This window comes from Scomber scombrus, chromosome 13 (genome assembly GCF_963691925.1).
Source record: "Scomber scombrus chromosome 13, fScoSco1.1, whole genome shotgun sequence".
NCBI lineage: Eukaryota > Metazoa > Chordata > Actinopteri > Scombriformes > Scombridae > Scomber > Scomber scombrus.
The window spans coordinates 12807236-12826782 of NC_084982.1; the positions used below are offsets into that span (position 1 = coordinate 12807236).

The following is a 19547-nucleotide window of genomic DNA, read 5'->3' on the forward strand; positions in this document are numbered from 1 at the left end:
TGGTATTCAAATGCAAACCACATATGAGAAAAACGGCCAAACCAAAAACATAAACAAGATATTGGCAAACATAGTTCAGCACATAATTACATAGTTTGCCAGAAATTGTATTTCTGTCCATACATGGCAGTGGATCATACTGTTATATAGGTTTCACATGCTTTTTGTAATTTGCACATACACAAATGTATGCTCTCAACAACAGATAGATGATAGATTCTGGAAACATAAGACTTGTGAACAATAACAAACTCACTAACTCAGTTCTATAAAATACTATATTTCATGAAGAAATATCGTATGTTTAATTAAAGATCCTAACAAGATATATGACTTTTGATCATTTCAAACAGAATCTTTTATTTGTATCATTTTTTCTTGAAGTATAAATTATTTCTGAGCATGTGGATCCAGGGAAATGATTATACTATATTCAAGACATGCAAATGATTAAATTATATTCAAGACATGCATTGTATATTATGTCATTGTATTTTGTCTGCAGAGTATGTTTGAAAAGAGACGTGTATTTATAAATGTATCTGTCTGCATCTGGTTGTACACAGGGTGTGTTGAGATATAAAGCTGTTTCCCTGGAGTCTAATAGGTTCATGTTATACACGCACAACATGAGGAGGAAGCAAAAAATGGAAAATGTGAACCTTGAACATGGATAAAAGAAACACATTATATAGAAAAGTAAGATGCTGCTCATCTTTACTTAAACCCATGTTCAGTTCAGAAAAGTCACGAGGACAGTTTTATATCAGTGTAATAAATGCGCCTCCTTGTGCCTGTCTGAGAAATGAAGGTTTTGTAGCCCGAGGAGAGAGGGCACCACTGCCAAGACAGAGCACTGATCTACACAATTTTGGATTCCCATTATTTCAGAAGATAGAAACCTGTGAGTCAAACCAGAGAATACAATGTTTTATTTAGGTTACCACTTCTCTCCATAGCCCCAATCTAGATCTCGTATTTCTGATGTGCTGGCTGGTTTTATGCTAATCATTTGTTTATCCGCTCCCTCCAGCTGCACCATGCAATGCAAAACATATTCATCTCTTCTTCTTGATTTTCTCAATAGTTTTGTCCACACAAGCCCCATAAATATTGAGTGTGAGTGGGGCATCTTTCGTAATGTTCCCAAAGCTCCTAGAGCAGCATGTCAGCTGTCACCATCCTTCCCCATGTTGAAAAACAAAATTACTCTTCAATGGCTCACTGGCCTCTGACCTCTCTGGGTTTGTCTGTGCATACAGCCAATCAGTGCGGCTAACAGATCCCACAGGGAGGGGAAGCAGAAAACAGGTTTAGGATAGATAGAAAGGCAAGGAGGATGGAAAAGCTCGAGTAAGGAGAGTAAACCTTTTTTGTGTGGACTTACTGGCTATGGACATGTTGCTATTACTGCACAATCATGAGCAATGAGTTGGACCACCACTGTGTTACCAGTGGTGAAAAGTAACTCAAGTATAATTTTGAGGTACTCGGGCTTTACCTGATTATTTACGTTTTATGCTGTGTTAACTACATTTCGAAGAAAAATATTGTACTTTTGACTCTGCTGCTTTTATCTGACAGCTAGAGTTACTTGTAACTTTGCAGATTGAAGAACAGGTTCACAATTCTTCAAGTCTTAAAACAACAGTCCGGTTCTCCAACATACATTGAATACATGTCCTTTCTTGCTGTAATCATTCATCTGAAAGGAATAAGACCAGCGAAACCTGTTTCAACGTTCATCTGAGCACCTGACTGTTGTTTTAAGAGAGACCGGAAAAATTGTGAACCTAGCCTTAACATTTTACATTAAAAAAACATGACGTGCTTCTAAAAACAACACATTGCTAAAGATTAAACTGGTGGTTGCCAACCCTTTTTAGCTTGAGAGGCTTTATAAAAAAAGCAGTGTGTAGTCCGGGCCATTTGTCCTGTTTCAAATGTCTCTAAATTGTCAGCAGTTCTTCTAAAGAACGTTTTCAAATGGTTTTATTTAAATAACCAAAGAGGTCAAATTATCCAACATTACACAAAACGGCAAAAAATAGAGAAAAATGAATGTTCTGAACTTTACATTTTTTTTAAATTTTCTACTCCAATAATCCTTAAATCATAACACAATCCCTCAGATTTATTTTGTGACCCTTTTTTAAGTTGCCCGACCCCCAACTGGTAAACCCTAGACTAAACTATCTGACTATATATAAACCTATTTGAAACAGACCACTCCACCTAAAATCAGTTCTTTTATACTTGTAACACTGTTAGTATATTCAACTGATAATACTTTTGTACTTTAAGGATTTGGCCAGATTTTGAATGTGAGGCTACTTGTAATGAAGTACTTTCACTCTGCTGTATACTTTCACTTCCACCACCGGGTTATTACAACCCTCAATTCCAACAGGTCATTTAACGATGAATGATGAAAAGGGCATCGCGTGGCAGTTTGAGAACATCATCATCCTCTACAGGGTGACAAAAGAAACAGTTGCTAACTCACACACCCCCGTCTAGTTAAATGCAGCACTCATTAACTTTCCATTGATTCCCCCTTGTCCCAATTTGCCACTTGAACTAAATCATTGTCCCCTCAAACCTCGCATGAACGCCCAGGGCCAGCCACACATTGAACCAAGTTTCGATTTTACTGGCGTTTAATGTTAAATCAATACTACGGAGGAGCTTCTGACTTCTGAAGCTGCCAGGAATCCACTGCCTGTAATTACTGACATCTGGACAATCAGGTAAGATGAGTCTGTCTGGGATTCACTGTCACATGACCATTCAAATCATTTTTCTACTTCAGTCACCATGGCATTACTGGTAGTGGTGTTCAGTTTTGCTCTTGTGCAGTGCAGCGTATCTCCTGAATGACTTCCTGGGTTCAGTCAGGTACTGTGTGGCACTAAGATGCACTTAAAATCAACTCACCTATATGTGATACCAAACCTTTTACTTTGATTCTCCAGAGGCAAGCACTCCATTAACCCCCATCCTTTTTTGAGTGCATTGGCACTTACTACCCAAATAGCTAATGCATTTCTCACTGAGGGTTAAAGTGAAACACATAATGCAAGTTTCACATCTGGCGCACACGCTCACTTAAAACTATCCGATTCCTTTTAAAACAGCTACAAAAAGAAGTTCTGCGATTGCGTGGAAGGAAGAGGAGTGAAATGAAGAGTTGCTACTAAAACAGAACATGCAACACAATGCAATCTTCAGGGAATAAACATATTGTGTGTCTCCAAAACAATCTAGTGTTTATAATCAAGGCAGGATTAATTTGCTCGTTATTGCTTGAATCATTCCAATCATCCCTTGAATGTGAGCAGCCGCCAACTACTGAAAACAAACTGCAAATGTTGATGCCAGACAACTCTTATATACACTTACACATCGAATAACCAAATTGTAATCATTCCTTGTTCAAAGACTCATGTCCTGATTGCTCTGAGCTGGATCTTGTTGTAGATATCAGTGCTTTGCAATAAGCTGCAAGTGCCATGTCCTTGTACTCAGCAGTAATTGCTTTGGTATTTTTAGTTTGCAGTGTCGGGGTAATTAAAACAAATACAAGAGATAGTGGAGACAGAGATCTCCTGTGGCTCCTTGGTTTTAGAGTGGAGAGGTTTAGGCAGGTCATACACTGCAATGTTTTCAATTAGACACCTCTGTACTAATGAGGGTTTATTAAAGAGTGTCCAACAAAATGTGATCCGTTGACAAAAAGAGTTTATTTTTTTATATGCTGTAGAATTATATAATACAAAAAATTGCACCTTGTAATCACAAAAATAGCTAATCTTTCCTACATTTTGCATACTTTGCAATAAATACAGGTTTACTTTTTCAGGATCAGTTTAAAAAAATACATTAATGATTTACATTGTCATGTTGTTAAAAGTGTCTTATGTTAATTCTCAAGGGCCTGAAAAGAGACAAGTACAATCTGTCTGTATAATAACTCCACAACATCTCATACGTCCCTAAAGTCAGCACTCTTCCTCTCCATGACAACAGTCTGTGGGGAGGGGCGGGGGAGGGGAGAAGAGAGGAGAGGCAATGGTCTGCTCTGGTTTCATTTACTAGCTGAGGACGACCGTTCCTCAGGTGGTCGACTTTGGCCCCGTTGGAACCGTCTGTGTGTCTGTGGTGGACAGATGCAAGCGGAGGGTGTGATGACGGGTCAAGATGGCTGTTGGCCTGTACCCATCAGGTAGAGACCCAGCAGGTTCAGCACCACCAGAACCAGCACCAACACAATGAGAACCTTCTGCACCCACAGACACGTGTTCAGCTTCTGCTCCAGGCGCATGTGGCTGGCCATCATTCGCATGAGCTGGTGGGAGAAAAACTGGTTCACTGACTTGTTCTTCAAACCCCTAAATAAGTTAATTTATTACAGATGTAGAGTGGATTTGCCACCTGCATAAAGTGGGTCTGGTTTAGAAAGTTTCAGAAATGTTTGCAGCCTCCCCTTTACAATGTTAGACAAGTGTGGAGGAGGTTTCAGAAGCTGTTTGACCTTACATCAAGCACTTGGATTGGAGCATACTGATGCCTTTAAATAAGAAAATTAACACTACTCTAATGTCTGAGCTGAAAGTATGAAACTGGATCAGGGAGACCACTAGCTTCACTTTGCTTAGGACTGGGGGCTCCAAATTTACTCCAAAGTACGCTCACCAACAGCTCCATATTGCAAATTGTTAACGACTTGTTAACGACTTCCCTCCTCACTGAGAGGTTACCAGGCAACCAAAGCGCAAATAGTTGTTTCTATATTTCTGTTTGTGAAAGTGTTCAACAAACGAGATAAAACGTTTTAATACGACAGCTTTTAAGATATTGGTAGATGTATTTTTGAAGTTTGGAAAGAGCCATGTTAGCTGTTTCCCTCCTGCTTTCAGTCTTTATGCTAAACTAGGCTAAATGCCTCCTGGCTCCAGCTGTACACTTAATGCACAGACATGAGAATTAATTAAAAAACTTGTTATCATTTGGTGCCTGGGTGAATATCTTATAAATATGCAATAAAATTAAAAAACATTAAATTTCAATTTTAGGAGATCACACAAACAACTAACACCTGTCGTATTCAGTAAATGATGAGTATAATGTATATTTATATACAACTGATGAAACATTAAAAAAAAACATTAATGCACTCAAAAGTATTTCAGGATTCTCTCCACCAGAGCTTACCACTGTGTTTAATTCCTGCTGTCCACTGCTTCCTGTGTCCACAGGGCTTTCTTTGAGAGAGTTCACTGTTGACTTCACACTCTCCAATACATGACAGCGCAATCTGTGGGGAAGACACAATCTAATGAGTGGAGGACATCAGGATAATATGCAGCCTACAGGTCCTGTCCACTGTCCCAACTGTAATGAGAGCAACAGGATCAAGAGACTGTTGTACAAAGTCTGTTGTGTGTTTTGCAGACATGGCTAAATAAGGAGCACGGATGCGTACCGGTGTTCCATGACCTTGGTTTTCGGTACTTCTTTCCAGAACTGTGCAAGTTCTTGTGATCCAACATTGTCCATCTCAGCAGCCATGACCAAAAATCTGTCCTGTGGAGAGGCCTGAGAACCTGCACAAAACCATCCGGAACAAGGTTAAAGACAAAAATCTCACCTAAAATAATGCTACTAGCATAAAATGTTTGTTTATACATCTTACATCCTCAAAAGATATCCACATTTTTATAAGAAATTCCTTTGAATATCTTTGAATCCCATAACATGAAAGAAACATGAACAGAAAGAGTTAGACTTTACAGTAAATGTGGGAAAAAAAAGTGCTATTTCAAACACCAAACCAAAGTAGCCTTGAAAGTAGACTTTGGTCAGAAACAGAAATAGTGGGGCTATGTTTTAAAAAAAGTAGCTGGGCAAGAGTAGTATTAGGAAAACACATAACATAAAAGCTACAAAAAAAGCAACCCTGAAATAGGTAACGCTGATTCTTCTGAGCTATGTACAGTACATCATAACCTACAACTGACGTTTCAGTGCTCACAGTCCATAAAAATGTTTTAACTCACGCAGCACTGTCAGTTGTCTAACAGTTTGTTTTGGGAAGATGATTCTTTTATCACTCTTGAAATATGCATGTCCAGCAAAGAAAAGTGGCTGCCGGGCACTTTGGGCAGGTAATAGACTGGACCGTTTGATTATTCTGAGGTTCAGCATTTAGAAACATCTGCTGTGAGTGGAGTAGAGTGCATAGCTAAAGTGCAGTACCTCCATGTAAGGACACCACAATATCCACAGAGGCTCCAGGTTCACAACAGCTGCTGCTGGGCTTCACTCTATACTTCTCAGGTGCTGTGGTTCGCACCTGTGGAGGCACAAGCACCAACTTTAATAGGCCATATCTTTTGATGAATTAATTTATTGTTTAGTGCATGAAAAATTACAATAAAAGGAAAATACCCATCACAATTTCCTACAGTGCACACACACACACACACACAGACTAATACTAACCGTCACCAATACTTTCTTAACCATAACCCTTGTGCTAACCTTAACCAATGACCTAAAAATCAGCCTTTTTCAGATTGGGTACATGTCCTTTGTTCCCAATTGTACAAGCCATCCCCAATTAACTGGTCCCAAGTCTGAAATTTGCCCCCAAAAGCAGTCCATGACTTAAACACACATACACTGTGTGCCTTCACACTCACCTTGAAGGCCACTTGATTTTTGGTCACATTGCTGAGGATAATGAGGCATTTCTTCTCGGTCTCTCCAGAACCAAAACTAAGCTCTTCTGCAGGGCTAGAGGGAGTGAGAAAAAAAACAAACACACACAAAAACACATAAAAAATTGTGCAACAGCTACAACGACATTTGAAAGCTCTTTTATGTATCTTATAGACACAAACAAAGCTGCCATGCTTCATGTACATTCGTGCTTATGTGGTATGATTACACTGAATTTCTGTCAAGTGTGTTTACATTAGATGTGGTCAGATGTCAATAAAAGCCCCAGTCATGTCTGGATTAACCCTTTAGGGGTCCCCTGCCTCTACTACCCACCTGTTTGTGGACATTTGTTTTAAGACAAGTTTCTTTAGGAGAATGAAAAATGGCAGATTAAACATAGACCCTCTGTAAAACAGGTTATCAGTTCATATGTTCCAGTATATATCCACACACACAGTATTTGCAATTAATTATATTATCACGAGCCAACTGACCCACAATGAAAATGGGCCTCTGAGCACGATTAACGTCCTGTTTGAATAACCTTAAAAGAAATTCCGTCAAGATTCCAAAATTTTGCCACAACTCCTGACGATATTTCTTCAAACCTTTCTTTTAGCTTCTGATATCGTCTTTATTCTTGACTCACGTGGCTCAGTCTCAAGCTTTCTGTTGGCTTGGGCCGCCACATCTCTGGTTAGCCTTTACAGGAAATGTGAGGAATAAACTGAATGAATTGTATTGTTATCAGGTTTATACAGGATCACGCATCAAAGCTGATAAATCTGTGTCCTAAAATTTGAAATGAGTCACTTTTCTTCATTCGTTGGAGCTTCTTGTTGGTGTGCATCCAGTTTTCAGTGTAACTTAAACACACAGCACAGCTTGTGATTTGATGAATTCAGCCACAGTGAACAGTAAGCACTTACTGCACTAGGGACTTTGCCAAGACGAACGTAGCAAATGGATTATAATATCTGCCTAGTATGTATAAAGCTTCTCACTGACGCAGCTTGGCTATGTTTCATGAACTAGAACTGCTAAGAACAAATGGAGTATATACATTTTTTCTTTCTCGTGTGTTCTTTTCCGCAGTAAAACAGCTGTGGAGTCTGGCTCTCACTTGAGTTCAGAGTGAGTCTCCGGGCTCTGGAAACCTTTGGCAAACACTAGATCAAAGCCCCCTACTCCCTTCTAAAGCCCCCAGTCTCGAATTAAGGCTACCACAGCTCAGAAACATAATTGCATTTAAGGCTCATTTAAATCTGTATATCACTTTAATTCATAGCCCTGAGCTGTCAAAATCCTCACATCAAAGCTGGAAAAAACAGACCTCAACGGACATTATTTATGAAAATGAGGAGTAATATCATACAGCATGGGCATGCTCTCCTATATATTTATTCCAAACCTAACCAAATCATTGTGAGGTCCTATGCACTGCATCGCTTTTGAAGTCGACACCTTTTGCAATTCAGCAAATGCCGTTTGAAACATTTGATGCGCTTGACAACATGTCCAAGTGCTTCTTTCTTAAAGATGAATTGGTCATTGGCCAGTGACTCTCACTGGTTACTCTATGACCGTTAATAATTAACAACACCAACTCATTACTACTCCATAAACAATTGATTGGCAGCATCCTTAATTCCTGCTCATGTGTGACCAGAGCCATAAAGGTACAAACACATCAATAATGGATTTGAGCCCGTATATAAAGAGAACATTTTTGTCAATATGTACAAGTAAATTCAAAAAGGGGGGAGTGTAAAGCCAGCCACAGTTTGAGATGCCTTGCTCAAAGGGACATGACATTTTGAGAGCAGAAGATAGACGAGTAGATGAACAACTGGAATACACCTTCAGTTCTGCTAATCCGTTGATTAGCAGGTGGCCTCCCTGGCTTCGGGCCCTTCTTCCCAACTGCCACCAACAAACACCAATGAGTTGTGACTGTATCAAAAAAGGTGTGTAATGTGTGCACACTTTCATTTGGGTAACATTTCTCTGAAATAAAAGACATCATGCAACAGTAAATTGAAAAAGAAAAGAAAACACATTCATAGATTCAGGGTTTTCCAATGAGGAAGAAGGAGTCTATTATTTGTAGAGCTTCTAACCAGCAAATAGAAATTTGTTATGGAAAAACCATGTGAGACAAATGATTCAAAACACTTTTTATACGTCTTGTTTGTAGGGGGTCTTTAGGGAATCACCAAAGTCATTATAATTCATCCTGAGGGGGACAATTCAATGACAATCCATGCATTAGTTGATGAGTCAATTCACCCAAAATCACAAAATGTTGTGCCAATCCATTTTATAGACGTTGAGATACTGGAGTTAATCCTCTGGGCACCATGAACATGTATACCATTTTTCATGGCAATCCTGCCAACAGTTGTTGAGATATTTCACTCAAAGCCAAAAGTGTCAACCTGCTGGTGAGGTAAAGTCTGAGGATCACAAAAGCTATTACGATTCATCCTCTGGGTATAATAAATGTCTGTACAAAATTTCATTGGAAACTATCTAACAGTGATGGATTGATCAACATTGGAATCCCTCGAGATGCGCCGCTAGCATGGCTACAAACGGCTTATAAAAGGAAAAGGAAAGGCTGTGCACACAATGAAATTGCAAACTCCCAAAACCTTTATTGATGCAACACGTCAAGCTATCAAGGCTTCATCAGACAAATATCAATGACCAAAACTGACAACACCAATGACCCTCAAACAATTGATCATGCTGCTAAGCTTTACTGTTTGCTACTTAATTGCCTCTTTTTCTTACTGTATGGATTCTGTTACTGCATTGCACATCTGAGTTTTTGTACTGTTTACTACTGATGGTCACTGTTCAAACTGTTTGTCATTTCATTTCCACTTTGCGATTTTATCTTATTTGTTGTTCTAGTTTTACCTTTTTTATTGCTATAAATACATTGCAAATTTAACTTGTATTTCTCAATGATAATAAAGATGTTCTATGCAGATACAAATACACACATACATACTGTCCTAAAGAAAGGACTGTTGTCAATATACTCTGTATGAAATGTTGCATCAATACACTTTCTGGAAGCTTACAAGTTTCAGTGTCACCTTTTCCTTTCTCACTGAAGTACAGGCATGTAGGCTGATGACAGGATGGAGAAGGGCGAGAGTAGGATGTGTACCTAACATCCAACAGAGGGCCTTTGAAGGTGGTCAGTGGCTTCCTGGCTCCTTTGGTTCTGGCGGATGTGTCTCCTTTATCATTGTCCTCTGCCCTCAAACTGTCTTCCAGGAAATTAACCTGAAACAACAAAGACCACTTAATTAGAGAAGAGACTCAGAATAGTGATAACGTGATCACGTGACTCTTATCTGGTTCCTTCTTTGAAAATGCAATGTTTGACCTTTGCCCTTCATGTGAGTCAGACTATCATTTAATGAAGGTCTTGACAGTCATCCCTAATGATTAATAAACGGTTCTTGTGAAATAATGGTGAAGCGTTACGTTATCAAAATAGAATCTTTCTTGAAAAATGAACTTTTTCTTTTACTGAGAAAACCTCCCATGATGACACATGACCCTTGTTCCTCATGGTCTCTAGAGGAAGCAACAAACATGAAGCATGTCCATCTTATAATGCAGAACGAAATAACCTGTCAACTCGTGACTTTTGACAAAACAAAAGAACTTTGAACGGAAGTAGTTCAACCAGGCCAGAAGTCATCACATCACTCACACATTGAAACTTTCACTTCAGCAAAACACCAGCAAACTTTGACCCAAATCGTCCACAGACACACCACAAGATCACACACACAACTGCTGACCAGATAGACATTGTGAAATGTTTGTATGAGTGCTGCACATTACAGATGTAGGTGAGTTGGGGAAACTGATTCTGGGCTTTTCACAATATTGCTGGCGAAACATTTACGCAAAACAGATGGGAGATTGAGAACATCATGTTCGAGTGGAGGGAGGGCAGGGGTCAAAGGTGAGCTGACTCATGTGATGGGAATATTTGTGACTCAGAGGGTGAGGGGGGGTGGGTGGGTTGTGTCCTCCTAAGTAAATGGTTGACTTAAGCAACTGCCACAATGAAGACATCAAGAGATGATCAGCTGCTGATGAAATATCTCCATTTATTTATCATTGTAAAGAGAAACCTTAACACAATTATGTAGCAATGCGAGTAGGACTTTTTTTTTTTTTAATTAAAAATGAAACTAAAATTATGGGTTGTTTCATACAGATTTTATAATTAACAGTACAATGTTTTAGTGAGAATATCATCAGCATATTGCTGTGTCAGTAAAGGTCATACAACATTTCATTCTCAATTTACAAAGAACAAAATAAACGATTTATTTTATGAAATTAATTTAAACACAAACAAATTAAAACAACAATTTACATAGAAATAAAATCAACCATGATAAAATACATTTAAACTAGAGAACTTGAAATGATTTCTATACACTGTAGGTTATGAAATGCAAAGACAAAGAAATCATTAAAGATTTGACATCAACTTAAACTGAAAGATTAGTGAAATGCTCGTAATATAGAGTGTCTATTGATTATAAAGTACATATTAAAAAAAGGTACAAAGCAGGATGCTCTACTTCATTAACACTCGCCAGAGTCACAGACCTGACACTAGATAGTGTTTGAGGGATAAGGCACAGAGGGTTCAACAATTTGCCTCAAAGGCAGGCAGAGTTAAGATTTAGAGCTGAGGGTTAATAGCTTGGTCTACTGTAACATAACAGTAATTAACATGTTAGTCTTTAATCTGAGGTTAGAAGATACTAATGATGTGAAATGTTATTTCTGTTGAGCTGATTACACTTTGAAATTAGTGTCTGCTTGGTTAAATGTTTACATGATATTGTGCAAAAGGAAGGCTACCAATCATGTAGCCCTCTTCCCTTGAATTTAGGAGGAACAAATTGAAATGAGGGGGTCCAGGACAGGACTAAGGATGAGCATGTTGAGGGGCAGTGACGACATCAGTCAGCTGTGAGGGAGGTACAAGCACAATACTTTGAGTCATGTGAGTACACCTGCCCTTCCAGCCCGCAGAAATCTTCCAGACTCTGTTCCTTGTGTGGGTATGATCCTACACTGCCTTACCACCTCCAGCCCTTGTTTCAAAACAGAGAGAAAGGCAATTAGCTTGCTGAAGCCATCAAGTTTTCAGTGCAGAGCTGCTTGGGACCCAGAACAATTCAGGGGGAGATGGGAGGTGGTGGTGGGAGAGTTCCTTATTTATACATACAAGACAGTTCAGAAAAAAGAGCTCAGCGTAAGCACTACAAATGTATTCAGAAAGACTTGAAGTGCCAACAGGCTGGTACATTAACACAGTGCCACAGGTTGAGTCATGGCACAGGCGATGACACCCCGAGATAAGGTTTGTTCCATTATAACTGGTGAAACCAGTTCACTGTATGCATGCTGGAGTGCTGGAGATTTGAAATTACAGTAGACAGATAATTAACCTGTTAAAACATTCACAACTTTTCCTTAAACTCTCACCTCTCATCTAACAAGTAATGTTAACAAGAGTATAACCCTTTCCTTTCATTATATTGTTTGTTTGTTTTAGATACTGCACTGTATTAACAGTGCTTTCCCTTTCCCTTTTCCTCAACTATTTAAGACCATTGTTTGGAGTCATACATAGAGTATTTCACTTCACTTCGATTAAGAGACTAACTTCATGTGTGGTGTCACTGCAGAGCGGTTGTATAACTGTGGCTAACTTGAAAAAGTATCTTCTTCTTTTCCCCACAGAGCTGACTCAAACACTTTGATATCCAGTCTGACACCTCGGAGGCTTTAGTGCTCGTTATAGCTCAGCTATAGGGTTAAGCATCTGCTTCTGAAATGGAATCAATGATGCATTAATAGTGACCTCGACACCTTTTCTCTGGGGTTATGCAAGGTGAGTAGACCCACCTCTGACCCAGAAAATATGCCAGAAGGACTGCCAGGTGATTCAACGCTTATTTGTTACAGTTAAGAAATCAACTCACTTCACACTTGCTTCAGTAGATTACGGAGGCTAACAACTGACTGATTTGCATATCTCTGCTTTGTAAATCTAAATCGGTTGTGCGTGACCAATGTGGTGTTCATTAACAATGGGGGCCCTTGTTTGTTTGTGAAGCTTAGCAGGCTCATGGGATACACTCTGGGTGACGCAGCACCGCTGGGCCCAACAGTTAAAGGCAGTGCTTAATATAGGCAGCAGACTGCAAAAAGCCTCAATAGCTGCTGTAAAATTAGAAATGCACCATATTTGTTAATCTGGAAATCATTTTCTCAAAAAATCATTTCATGTATAAAATGTCAGAAGATGGTGAAAAATGTGGATCACTGCTTCCCAAAGCCCAAGATGCAACCTAAAATGCTCTTGTTCTTTTGTACTGGCCAACCCCCCATTACTAAAAGATATTAAGTTTACCATCATAGAAGAAAAGAGGAAACCAGAAAAGAAACTAAACTAATGAAACCACAAAATATTCACATCTAAGAAGCTGGAACAAGAACATTTTCAGATTTAGATCTGAAAATCAGATCCTTACATCAAATGTAGCTTACCATCGAGTCTGCTGCTTCCCTACAGCAAAACATCAACATATCTGTTAATGACAGCTGAAACACTAAATAAGACCAAAGCAAACAATAAATAGCCAGGGTTGAAAACAACAGGTACCAACTTTCTGTAAGTCTTTAACAGGACTCCCCTCAGATGACCCTCTTAATACCCCTCATCTATTTTCATGCAGGCTTTCTTTGCATGCTGCTAGCTAGAAAAGAAGCTAAATAGATTATGAGGCGAGGGCTGGACAGTCCTGTGGGGAGTGAGTAGAATCTGTAACATAAGCTGCACACAAACTGCAACCAGGGTGCGATTTGCGACATCGGAGTGAGAGGGAGGTTGACAGAGACTGTGGAGATATTCACGCCAAAGCCTGTGGGGCGTCTCACTGATGGCGCTTCATGGGGGCTACGTGCTGCTGTTTGGCGGGAATAGGAATCCAGCTACAGCAGGGAAGAGCTTAAGTAACAGACTTGACTGCCTCTGTGGACTGTATGATGAGCTGAGAGGATGAGAGAAGCAGTGCGCTGGCTGTGATGTACGGGCTTTGTTGGCAGGATTTAATTGCAGCCAAAGACATTAGAAGTCACCTTCACAGAGACAATGAGCGAGAGCTTAACGTCTACCAAATCAGGGCATTACTTGCCACTTAATTCACAGCTGTCTCCACAGAGCGTTCTGATTACATGCTGTAATCTCAGGCTCAACTTTGAGTAAGCGACTGAAAGAAGAAACGGGAGGAATCTCTGACCATAGTGCACCTAATTTGAGAGGAGGAGCAGAGTGTCACATCTGTAAGAGATAGACACCGCTGCCTGAAATGCCACATCAGAATTAATCATGACTTGAAGCTGATAACATTGGAACAACACTGGTCCCACTAACTATTAGTTTCAACAGTATTTAAATCACATTATATTGACTAATTTTATTCTTTTTAATGTTCACTTGTTCATCCACATTCACAGACAATGAGATTAAAGGGTGTAGTAATTCTGCATATTCCAGTATAAATTCTGAAAAGCCTGACAATCACTAGATATAAACTTGAGAGAAAATGTACCTTTTTGGGCTTCACTGCAACCTCAGAGTTGAAGCTGGACTCAAGGGTATCTTTGCCCTCCATTTCACCCTCTTTACTCTCTGTCTCGTCCTCACTAACGATAGGTCCGTTGTCACAGATGGGCGTTTGGAAGTCGTCATCGGGAAGAGGAGGGTAGCTATATTTGAATGGGTCCTAGAATTCAGCCAGATAAATCATATCAATGCAAGTATGGTTTTAAAGCATGAACAGTCAATTTATAGTAAGTAATTTGTCCTTAAGTAAATAAAGTCTCATGACTCATTAGTCATATGGCTTCTACAAAGAGGATTCTGTTGAATCAACTAATGCTTGAGTTTTGTTTATTTCACTGAAGTGACGAAGTTACACTTCACTGCATTTAAACAAACCTGATCAACATTTCTTGTATAAGAATGGAGAGCTCCTCACACATTCATTATTTTTTACCATACTCTAACCTGAAATCTGAAGTTTCCTTAATTAACACAAATGCAATTTTTGTGTGGTGCAAACAAAACTGGAGTTATTTGTTACTTTCCTTTAATAAAAGTTCCTTTCTTTTTTTTTTTTTAAAGATTTTCTCTGGCATAGACACCTTTATTTGAAAGTAGAGAGACAGGAAATTACGGGAGAGAGAGGGGGGTGTGACATGCAGAAAGGTCCGCCGGCCGGGAATCGAACCGGGGTCCGCTGCGTACATGGCATGCGCTCTAAACCACTCGACCACCTGCGCGCCAAAAAGTTCCTTTCTTTTAGTACTTTCAATATGATTAAATCTTACACAAAATCACAACATCATTACAATATATGATGATAAGAAGATAAATATTACTGAATTGCTGACCATTTCTAGTAACTACTGTATGTTTTCTGTCTGACATAAAAAAAATACAAAATGTGAGGCTACATTGCAAATTTGTAATTTTACAACACATGGAAACATAACAACATACCGTTCCACCCATGTGAGGTGGCAGATATTCGGGTCCAATGAATGTCTGGACCTCATTTCTGGTTGTAAACCTGAGTTTGCTGACTGCCTCTGGACCCAGCCATGACTTCACAATCTTCCATGCCGCTGAAAGGAAGAGACATGTTTTATTCTTAAGACGTCAGGATCAGATCATCATCCAGATGTTACTAATAGAAATTATAATATACAAGATTATGCGGGCTGGTAAGAGAGGGCAGGCTCAGTCTCACCGTTCATGATCCAAGGCATATCCACGATGATCATTTTGGCTGAAATGGAAAAAAAAAAAAAGGCAAAAAGCTTGTCTATCAACATTATGTTAAAACTTCACAGATTTGACTTTTGAGTATATGTAAATCACTATTAATGAGTTAATGGCTCTAAATATTTATTATATTTGTATATATTAAAAAATAAAATAAAAAAAAAAGTACTTACATAAAAACTTTGGATAATATATTTTGAAGCAATTAATAATGTACTTCACAAAGTCCATGTCCTGAAAAACAAAGTGGAAACAAACAAGGACGCTTTATGGATTTTTAGTAAGGAGAATGTTTGTTTCTTTACAGCCTCTAGATGTGAAGTGACCCACTTAACAGAGACAGAAAATTCATTACAAGCTCCTCTGAATGATCCCTCTCACTCCTAGTCAAACGCAAGGACTCAGAGAGGTTTGACATGGTATTTTTTATATATTTTTTAAAACTATACTACATTATCAATCAGCAAAATAGACATTTATATAACTTATTGTTCACCTTTTGACTGCACCTTTACTCACCCCTCTCATTAACAGTAATGCATTTTCTCCACATAAATAATAAGGGATAATTTTATCGACTCTTAACACCCCCAGAAAATCGTTTCATGGCTTACAGATAAAAATACTTAAAATCTCCGGTAGAAACTGCAATACCATGTGACTGTTTCTTGCCACACTTCCTTTTCAAAAGGTGAATATAATAGATGATGTTCATCTTGCTGTGTTATGTTAATTACAATCATCAGAAAAACAGCAGATATGTCAATAGATATAGCCCCTATACCCTGGCTTGGCTCCATAATTGCTTAGACACCTCATTGCTATGCAGGAGACTCACTCCGAAGCCTTAATGAGATCATACTGACTAACTGTGCTCCAGCTCGTACTGTGGTTCAACAAGCTTCAATAAGGCTGCTTTCCAAATTGATCTTCTTATCTACCCATTTCATATTTTTTGTCTGTCTAGTGTTGTTTTTTTTGTATTTAATTGAGTCATTTCTCTACGTGAGAGCGTAGTCGCTGAAAAACAGTCACTGACAGAGAGGTCCATGAAGGAGCTAACGTCTGCAAAACAGCGAGTCTACGGATTATACAGTCCACAGAATTGACCAACAGGATTTAAAGGTTACAATAATCTCCAAAGAGTAAAACCATTGAAGAGCATCAGTCCCTGCAAGACCACAGCTCAAACAGACAGAAATATTAGGGGACTCGACAGCATTTCAGTGCCACAGCACAGCAAAAAACATACTTTCTCTATATATATTATGAGAAGCATGTTTAATGGGAAGGGAATATGATTACAAAACAGGTTTTGTTTTGGAGACTAGGATATTAACTACAAGAAAAGAAGTTACTGACATATTACAAAAATCTGATTTTCTGACACACCATCATAATTCACTCACTATATTGCTGAGGCCAGATTCTGCCAGGTCGAACACAACAGTAAGCGGCATTCCAGGTTCTTTATTTGCATACCGCTCCAGCCAGAAGGCAATGTACTTCTTCTTGTCCATGATGGTTTTTGCATCCTTCACGTGTAACTTCACTTTGAACCAGACTAAACACAGTAAACAAAGGGTTTAAAATTAGTACTTTTGTACTTGTTTAGATCCTTAATGTGTGTAATTTGTCTTTTAATGGGACAGATATCTTTTTAAAAAAATACTGGGTTAAAGTGTATAACAGTATAGTTTAAGTGGGTCTGTAATTAAATAATATACATACAGAGCTTGTTGCCCTCTTTGTCGTAGCCGTGGAGGTAGACAGCACCAGTCTCAAACATCCATTTGGGAATGGTGCTTTCAGTGATATCTGAAAAAAAAAGGCAGACACACATTAACACTATTAACTAGTGTTTGTTATTATTAAAAAAAACATGACTCCTTGTCAGGATTCATAACTTCAGTTTTTATCTGACACACAAGTAGTTTTGAATTAGAAAGTTTTCATTGTTTTTCATCATGTCTGTGCGGGAAAGCCATCCTATTCAATTGCATGAAATAAGTAATAAGCACAAAATATAACAAAAATTGGTCTACAGCAACTGAAATAGTATGTTTTACACCATTTCAGCAGTGGTCAACCAGGACTAGACAACTGTACTTTCATGAGTTTCTGGAGGAAGTCTCTCATTTACTGTAATTTAGCAGGTTATTTGCTGAGGAACAAAGCTTCCCTAAAACCTGAAACTGCTTGAGTTAACAGAAAATAACACTTGAAACATTTTCAATTGACAAATAAAAGAACTAACAACATTTGGTCTAAGTGAAAATGCCAGTGATGCCCCTGGATACTAATGTGCTGAGTAAATCAAATTTCCTAAAAACAACTGTTTGACAAATTGAATTTGCTGCATTAAAGAGACTTAGACAGCAACTTGGAGAAATTTCTCAAAAAACAGAAACAGTGGGGATTGTTCTCAGGGGCAGCCTATGCATGGCGATATGGTGTTTAACACACAATGACACTCTGTTTGGATTAAACCCAGAGCAGCACAAAGAGAACTACTGATATGCAAACATCTAAGTAAGGCAATGTCAACATTTCTACCAATCGGTAGAGCTGTATATTGAACTTCAGCACTTTTCTGATACAGAGAGATTTGTGCCTGTAGCTCCAGATATCAAAATCTTTCAAGTACTGTAAAGTGGCAAACTCCTAATCTTGTTAACTTATTCTCTGATCAGATAGTTTGGCTTCACTTGTTAAACTAAAAGAGTTTGAAGAATATTAACATTTTATACAGTAAGGAATTTAATTTATGTTTATTTTGGTATAGGTCTTGAAACTGAGGTGGCACTAGCATCAAAAAGGGTGCACAGTCCAACTTTTAGATATTGTGAAATTCAGAATATTATATTACAAACTATTCAACATGAGTTCTTACCATTCACACCAAACTCTTTTCTCCACTGTAAACTTTCATCAATCATCTTCAAGGCATCATCAACAACATTAAGTCTCCATGTCAAGTAACTCTCCACCACAGCATCATCTTTTTCAAGTCTTTCCAAATCTCTGGAGTCATACTTATCTGTTGAATCTGTGAACACAAAACAAACAAAAGCAGAATCAAATGATGTTTAAATTGAGGTCAATCACAAGGTTTCACTTCCATCCGGCGACCTATTTTTAATTTACCAGACTAATAATTAAAAGAATATATCAGTACGGATGGTCATAGTGGCATTAATGTATGCTAAACTAAACTAAAACCCACCTGGAGGCCATACACCAATAGGATGCACTAGTCTGATATGGCTGGCATGTGGAAGTATAGAGCTAACCTTAGCTAGTTATCTGTTATCTAAGCATTTATGTCATAATGTTCATCATGAAAGAAAACCAACAGTTAGTGGACACTTAACCTGCAATATAAAAAAATTAATACAGATGACACTAACCAAAACTTAACGCCGAAGTGACTAACTAGCCGCAGAAAAAGTATAATGACAGCTTATCCCAGAATAACTGTTACCTTGAAGGAACTCATTCTTGAATCTCTGTCTCGTCTCCTCAATTTTCTTCTCCTGTCACAAACAGAGTTACTTCATGTTAGACAGACTTGTTTTTTAAAAATCAAATGGCGTACATTTGCTGAACAGCTACGTGGAAAAAATGTGCTCTATCGATACCTGCTGTTCTCCTTCGTGTTGATCAAGTTCAGCCATAATTCAACCGTCCCCGGATTTCCTTCCCTCTGGTAGTTTCCTTGTTTAGCTAGCTAACTAGCTTAGCGGAATCAGTGCGAAGTGAGAAACTGACGCCCTGTCGTTGCCATTTTGGCTCCAGCCGTGGCCACACCTCTCCGCTTTGCTGTTTTTTTTTGACAATAAGCTGTGTACGGCGAGTGTTTAACTGTGTCAAGATAACAGGAAATGGGGCGTTTATTGAATGAGTCATC

The 19547-nt window shown here is 38.7% G+C and overlaps 1 protein-coding gene across 1 annotated transcript; it reads right to left on the reverse strand.

Moving 5' to 3' along the window:
• Window positions 1-3724: 3724 nt before the first annotated feature.
• mospd2 (motile sperm domain containing 2) lies at window positions 3725-19423 on the reverse strand. The gene is made up of 15 exons (XM_062431635.1): window positions 19279-19423; window positions 19122-19173; window positions 18531-18686; window positions 17369-17455; window positions 17047-17201; window positions 15811-15871; window positions 15603-15641; window positions 15353-15477; window positions 14400-14573; window positions 9908-10026; window positions 6705-6798; window positions 6259-6355; window positions 5486-5606; window positions 5215-5317; window positions 3725-4348 (listed from the first exon to the last, which is right to left on the reverse strand). Exons 1-15 carry the CDS (start codon window positions 19312-19314, stop codon window positions 4196-4198), a joined length of 1572 nt encoding a protein of 523 aa, XP_062287619.1. The 5' UTR covers window positions 19315-19423; the 3' UTR covers window positions 3725-4195.
• Window positions 19424-19547: the final 124 nt, after the last annotated feature.

What these genes read in the sequence shown, in the direction of transcription:
- mospd2 (XM_062431635.1), bottom strand. Translation starts at nt 19,314, where the DNA reads ATGGCTGAACTTGATCAACACGAAGGAGAACAGCAG. An exon ending in CAAAGAGGGCAACAAGCTCT is followed by an intron (nt 17,202 to 17,368) that starts GTATGTATATTA and finishes TACTGTGTTTAG; the next exon opens with TCTGGTTCAAAGTGAAGTTA. An exon ending in TGTGGTGTCCTTACATGGAG is followed by an intron (nt 5,607 to 6,258) that starts GTACTGCACTTT and finishes GGTTTTGTGCAG; the next exon opens with GTTCTCAGGCCTCTCCACAG.